Source organism: Panthera pardus, unplaced genomic scaffold (assembly GCF_024362965.1).
Source record: "Panthera pardus isolate Hobbes unplaced genomic scaffold, ASM2436296v1 HiC_scaffold_6, whole genome shotgun sequence".
NCBI classification, from domain to species: Eukaryota; Metazoa; Chordata; class Mammalia; order Carnivora; family Felidae; genus Panthera; species Panthera pardus.
Window position 1 is genome coordinate 58,989,830 of NW_026526991.1, and position 6,757 is coordinate 58,996,586.

Sequence of the window (6,757 nt, forward strand, 5' to 3'; positions counted from 1 at the left end):
CCTCCCTTCCCTCCCCACCTCTGAAGAAAGCAAGAGTCGGACGCCAAAGGAGGGTTGAACTGTGTCTTTATTTTGAAACAATAGGTGGCCTCCCAGTGGCAGGAACGTGCTTCCGCCTGCCGGGGAAGGGGGGGAGGGGCAGTGTCCGGCCCCACTGCATCTGTGGAAAAAGATGAAAGTTGCCAAGGCCTGTCGCGCTCGCGCCCCAGGACATGAAAACGCACTTCCCTACTTTTCTACCCAGACTGAGGGAAGGATAGGAAACTTGCCTCCCCAGTCGGAGTGGGAGGGCTCAGACGCTTAGGATGTGCTTCAGGAAGGCTGCAGAGAGGAAGCAAGAGGGGTTCAGAAGCAGGCCCTTGGATAATCCATCTGATTTTAGATAATCCAGGCCCTTGGTCCCCCCACCCACATACCGCGAGCCTTCTGCCTCCTCTCCCCTGTCCCCTCACCTTCGTAGTTGATGCAGCCATTGCTGTCCTCATGTCCTGCCAGAACAGTCTCCACCTCCTCTTCGGTCATCCTCTCTCCTGAGCCACAGACACAGCATTTTAGTGCCTGCCCTCCCTCCCAAACCAGGCCACTCTCTTCTGGATGATAGCTTCTCTTCTCCCACCCTTGAATACTTGGTTCATAGCAACAGAACCCCGAAGGAATCCTCTCCTTGTAATGCTAACACCTTGAATGTGTTCCTCCATCTTGCTTTCCATTTCACCTGCATGAGCTCTGACAGAGGGAAACTGAATTCCAGAGAGTTAAGGGGCTACCAGATCACAGAGCACAAGCATCTCTTTCACAACAGAAAATCAGCTCATCCCCTTTCCTCTGTCCTTTGGGAGGCATCCGCATCTACCCTCACTTTACCTTCTGCAGGAAGAAGCCCTTTAGATTCTGCCCCCTCTGACCTTCCCAGTCTTCTGCCCATGACCTACAGGACCATTATTCTTCCCTGGCTCTGCCTATTTGGCTAACCTTCTTGGTCCACCCCCTTCTCTCCAACCCACAGTTGTTCTGGTCCTTGCCTCACCCAGGGTAGTGAGGACATGTCTGAGCTCTGCTCCCATGACTTTGCCGTTCCCCTCTTTGTCAAACACCCGAAGGCCCTCCAGGTAGTCCTCATATGTGCCTTGGCCCCGGTTTTTGGCTACCGCCTGGAGCATGGGCAAGAAAGTTTCGAAGTCCACACGCCGGGACTTCAGCTCTGGAAGTTAGAAAGGGGAGGGAGAGGTCACTGTAGAGTCACCTTGGACCCAGCTCCCGTTCCCACCACGAAGGCTTTCATTCTGTTCAACATCCAGGATGTTTTTCTATCTTGTGTTTGACAGTTTTTTAAGTCCAGAGACCCACCCCAGCATCCTTTGCGACCTTGCCAACATTCCTCAGTTCCACTACCACATTGAAAACTCGCACTGTTCCAGGCATCCCCCTCACCATCACTCTTGGGATACCCCAGGACCTTGAGCACCTCGGCGTTGGTGGGGTTCTGGCCCAGGGCCCTCATCACGTCCCCACACTGGCCATACAGGATCTTGCCATCCCCCACTCGATCAAACAGCTCAAAGGCCTCCTTGAACTCTGAAGTATAAAGAGCGGGTCAGTGTTGACCAGAGGTTCCCATCCACCCCCCACCCCCACCCCCCGACAGAAAGTAGGTTCAGAAACTATGTGCTAAAGCTGGGCAGAATAGGAGACACAAAGACGACTAGCATGGAAAGTTTTAAGGTTGGGACCGGAGTTAGGGGAACAGAAAAAGGATCTGACCATGGGCTTGGGACTAGACAGTGGGGCTTAAGGGACCAGCTTCTCCTCACCCTCCAGCTGGTCCTTGTTAAACTCGATCTGTGGAAGAAAAGAGCAGGTGAGGAGGGATGACAGGGCTCATTCAATCTGTTTCCAGCACTCCTCCCAACCAACTGGCAGCCACTTCTGGGGAGGGGCCCAAAGAGACCAGGCTGGGAGCCCAGCCACCTCAGTCCCATTCCCAGCTCTGGACCTTGGGAGAATCCCAAGAGGAGGAATTATGGGGGGAGGGTTTCCTGGGAACAGGGTTAATCCCATGCCACCTGTTCCCCTCCCTCCAGTGCCCTGAGCCCTGCATCCCTCACATAACTGGGGGCTGAACAAAGGCTAAATTTACCCCTGGCCCCCAGCTGTGATTGTCTAACAAGTCTGTCCTTTTCAGCCTTCCCTCCTGGGGTTCAGAGCTGTGGCTTTTAGAATTGAACAGTCAGTCAGGCACAGGCAGCAGCTCCCTCCCTTCACCTTGAAATTGTCCTCAGAACCCAGATGTTCCCCATGTCACAATCCCTGCCTCCAGCAAGGGGGTCAGAGAGAGAGAGAGTGTGTGTGTATGTGTGTGTGCATGTACCCACACACATTATAGTTTATAGGGAGAGAACAACAAAGACAACATCAGAGTCATAAGCCTGATGCTTTCAAATGGGAGACTGAGAGGAATCTCCAATATCATTCCAATGCTGCTGACTCCCTATCTTCCAGATACCCCAATCCCCTAGGCTGTTTCCCACCCTGTACCACCCCTTCCAAATTCCTTCCTCACTTTCCTGGGACTCACCACCACTTTGGAGAGATCGATGGGGGGCTCCTGGGTTTTCTGAGGGGCTGGAGGGACAGTTGGTGCTGGTGCTGGTGCTGGCTCAGCCTTGGTCTTGGCTGGAGGAGCCCCTGCTGCTGGTTTGGCAGCAGGCTTGGAAATAGAGGGTCCTGCTGGTTTCTTCATAGGAACATCCTTCTTGGGAGGCATGATGTCCGGTGGCCAAAGGACAGTGTGCCGATGGGGGCACCCATCTCTGTTTAAATAGCCAGGGAGTCTGGGATGTCAAGGGGCGGGGGCAGGGGCAGGGAGCCAGTTGGCGGTGGGGAGGGTGAGATAGAGGAGAGATATGCTGGCCTGTCCTGGACTCCTGTGGTTCAGGACTCCTGCCCCAAGGTCTTCTCTTTTCTGTTCACTCAGCCCCAAATGCTGGCCAGAACAATGGCCCCTTTGGGGGCAGGGGACGGAAGCCAGAAACTTCCCAGAATGGGGGAGTTAACCTCTGGGATAAGGATAGGATGCTTGCCAGTGACAGACATTGATACAGGGGTGAAGCAAAAAAGGGGATCCAGGCATTCCAGGCCTCAACCCCCTGGCACAGAGTAGCCCTTTTTTCTAGTAGCTTTAGACTCTTCAAGGCTGAGGCAGGGAGGGAGGCCTTATGAACTGGAATTGTTAAAGTGGGGTCTGTGATGGGCACCTGGTTGGTTCAGTCCATAGAGCATGTGACTCTTGATCTGGGGGTTGTGAGTTTGAGTCCCACATTAGGTGTAGAGACTACTTAAAAATAAAATCTTAAAAAAAGGGGGGGGGGTCCAAGAGCAGTAAAAGGTGGGAAAAAAGCCTCTCTTACCACAGATGAGGAGTAGGGGTAGTTGACCCCACAGTCTATTAATCCCCAATACCTACAGTCCCTGTCCCCCTCCCTCCCAGCCCAGAACTGGAATTGTGCACAATATAGATAAAGAATAGTAATAGAAAGAGGAGTGTGACACCCCCATTGTCTCCTGTTCCTAGGATTGTCTTAAGGATGAGGGTGGGGGTCAGGATCTGGCTTAACGCCCACCACCCATACCTTTTTCCACAAGCCCATGGTTATGCAAGTCAGACAAAGGCAGGGTGCCTGCTGAACCTACAGGGATTCTGTGGTGCACCTGAAGGGAAGGGTAGGCCCTGAGACCCAAAGGGCCTAAATTCTAAAATCTTTAATCTGAAAGGATGTGGGAGGTCCTATGGGCTCCACGGGTACTCATCTCCCAACCAAAGGGACAATAAAAACCCTGACTCGGGCTAGCTTCCAAACCTTGCTGGGGACACTAGAGTAGGGTCTAAGTCAGAGGCCATAGGTATACAGGAGGTGTTGCTAGCTACTTTTGTTCTAGGGGTAAGGAAGAAAAGGATTTAGGCAGCATTCCGAGGAAGATAGTGATTCCACGTAGATCCTGGGGTTCAGAGAGTTGGCGCCCGGTCTTCCACTTGCAAAAATGCGTCTGAATCTCATTACTGAACATTGTCCCATTTTAGAAAAATCAGAATCATTCCACCCTTCCAGAATACATCACAGTCACACACACACACACACACACACACACACACACACACACACACGAACACGCACACCTTCAATAAAGGTTAAATGAAAGGAAAGAATCCCTCCCCAGCTGCCAAAAACTCACCCTGCAGGATCCAGGTAAGGGCGGAGGCGGGGCGCTGGGAGGCTGCGGGTCCCGAAGGGTTAACCCCAGAGGCCTCGGAGCATGCCGGGAGTCGTAGTCCTCGAACGCCCGCGGGCTCACGGGATGCGCTCGCGGGCTCACGGGATATGCCTCTCTCCAGCTGGAGAAACACGCCCAAGCAGTGGCTTCCGGCAGGTGGCAGCGGTTGGTGATTCAAGATCTTTTGGCGCCCTTCTTGTTCCGGACCTAAAAGGCAATGAGCAATTTACAGACCCCTCCCCTGACCCTAAAACCGTGCGACAACGCCCCCCCCCCCCCCCCGCCCCTGCCAGGATATCTCCCTTGCTTAGCCGTGAGTTCCCCGCTTAGTGTGGGCTGGGATACTTCCCTTGATCCGCCGGTGGGAGAACGCCGAACCGGGGGGAAGGCTGAAGCCGCTGCCGGCTGGATGGAAGGCACAATGGGAAGCATTGCCGGGAGAGAGGGGTGCGGTCTCCTTCTCTTACTCTTGCGATTTGGTAGAGAGCAGAGGCTACTGAGTTGCTGTGTGTCTTGGAACAGTACCTTCAAAGTTTTTCTTTTCTTCTGTTCCTTCTCTTTCACCTTCTTCTTCCTCTTCCTCCTCCTTTTTTTTTTTTTTTTTTTTTTTTTTTTGAAATGAGCTGGTAGTTGAAGTATAGGTTAAGATTTGGAATTAAGCCTGGTCTCCTGCCTCAGTTTCTCCTGAGGTGAAGTTTCTCCATACAGCGGACGCGTATGGGTCCGGCACCCCATCGGGACCTCACGGGTCCGCCAGGAATTGGAGGGCTGAGCCCTCCAGCCCTTCACTCTGTGACACCTCTGCCAGCATTGGACATCTCATTCCCCACACCATTATCAGAGCACCCTCCCCACCCCTCATGCTGGGAAGGAACCAACCCAGTTAGGCCCCGAGTCTGTAAAGGTCGTGGCCGCGCCATTGGTGCTGGAGGCTGGGGCTACGTGGGCGTGCAGACAGAGGATCAGAGTAGAAAGCCCCTAAGAGGTTGGGAGGGTGAGGCCTAAATGAACTTCACCGGCAGTAGTAAGTGGTGTTTGTTGGTTGGGGAAAGCTGCTCCAAAGAGTACTACTCTTCTATGGCTTGTGTAACAGAAACCACAATGATGATGAAGGGGGGATATTAGCAACTATCCCCGGAGGCGTCCAGCAAGCCCTTACTGCTCAATTGAGGGGCTAAATTATCTCCTGTAGCAAAGAGGGAGCTAAGGAAAAATGAGCTCAAGACTACTCCGCTTAGATTGGAATCCAGGTTCTGCCAGGTATTTGCTGATAAACTCCAGCAAGTTTAGTTATATCTGTGTGCCTCAATTCCTCCATTTGTAAAATAAGGATAGTAGTACCTACCTTATAGGGCTGTTGGGAGGATTAGATGTGTTAATATCTGTAAAATAGAAGAGCCTGGTACAGAGTAAGTAGCATATAAGCGTTCGTGAAATAAATGTCCTTTTAATCTTCCCAACATATGAAATAGTTGGCATTTCCCCATTTTACACCCGTAAAGGATCATTAGTAGGCATGAAGAGATGGAGCAAGAAGAAATACATTTCTCATAAGTGTTTGGTTACAAGGCTGGGGAAGAACTGTATTACAGATGCCTTTTTGTGTCCTTCAAAATGTCTGCGGTAGTTGACTTGGAGGAGGTAGTTTATCTGATTTTTTTTTTTTTTTTCCTCTTCCTCTTGGTCTGTCTGTAGCCTTCTTTGGCATTTTGCCAAGTTAAAGCAGTTATGGCATCATCTGACTTTCTGGCATTTTTGTCTGCTTTATAGAGAAGTAGAGCAAAGAGAAAAGATGAGGACTCTTGGCAAACAGATTGGAGGACTGTCCTTCATTTTTTGTACTATTCTTGTCTTTTAATCATAAATAATGCAAACTGAACTGAACATGATCTTAACTCGGCATAAGTGATCTATACAGCCTGTATGTGGATTTTCTGTGACAAATCTGTTTTTTCTCGTGTAGCATGTGACTAATATGGGTTTTTTGTTTTTTTTTTGGATTGCATATTTATTCTAAGATTAGTTTGAACATAATTGGGAAGGGCACATCTTTAAAAGAAAAATGCATATTAAAAAACCTAATAGTACAGGGCTACTGGGTGGCTTAGTGGGTGGAGTGTCTGACTCTTGATTTTGGCTCAGGTCATGATCCCAGCGTCATGGGATTGAGCCCCAGCATGGAGCCTGCTTGAGATTTTCTCTCTCCTCCAACCCTGACCATCTTCCCTGCTCATGCTCTCTAAAAAACAAAACAAAAAAAGCAAAACCCTAATAGAACAACTTTAGGAATCATACAGCACTATAGATCTTCAGTTACTTGAATAATTGTGGTTCACCCTGTAGAGCTTAATTGTAATTATGGGTTCACCCCATAGAGCTTAACTAGCTCTTTAAACACTAGCTAATGTGTTAAGATGCATAATCATTTAGGAAGAGAGAACATTATTTCCTATGTAAATGGGAAAGAATTTGTTAAGAAAAATATCTT

General features: G+C 50.3%; 1 protein-coding gene across 2 annotated transcripts; it reads right to left on the minus strand.

Moving 5' to 3' along the window:
• Positions 1–49: 49 nt before the first annotated feature.
• Positions 50–4,434, minus strand: MYL6B (myosin light chain 6B). 2 transcript variants are annotated; one of them, XM_053895951.1, is made up of 7 exons: positions 4,231–4,434; positions 2,576–2,810; positions 1,812–1,839; positions 1,432–1,575; positions 1,028–1,201; positions 453–530; positions 50–321 (listed from the first exon to the last, which is right to left on the minus strand). In XM_053895951.1, the coding sequence occupies exons 2-7, from the start codon at positions 2,762–2,764 to the stop codon at positions 293–295; spliced, it is 642 nt and encodes a 213-aa protein (XP_053751926.1). In that variant the 5' UTR covers positions 2,765–2,810; positions 4,231–4,434; the 3' UTR covers positions 50–292. The 2 variants fall into 2 exon arrangements, with proteins under 2 accessions (XP_053751926.1, XP_053751927.1); XM_053895952.1 differs by lacking the exon at positions 4,231–4,434 and having other exon boundaries at positions 2,576–2,826.
• Between the last annotated feature and the right edge of the window lie 2,323 nt (positions 4,435–6,757).

Coding starts and splice junctions, on each gene's coding strand:
- MYL6B (XM_053895951.1), bottom strand. CDS start 2,764: ATGCCTCCCAAGAAGGATGTTCCTATGAAGAAACCAGCAGGACCCTCT. Junction 1,576..1,811: donor TAACAAGGACCAGCTGGAGG/GTGAGGAGAAGC, acceptor TTTATACTTCAG/AGTTCAAGGAGGCCTTTGAG. Junction 322..452: donor TGGCTGCATCAACTACGAAG/GTGAGGGGACAG, acceptor TCCTCTCTGCAG/CCTTCCTGAAGCACATCCTA.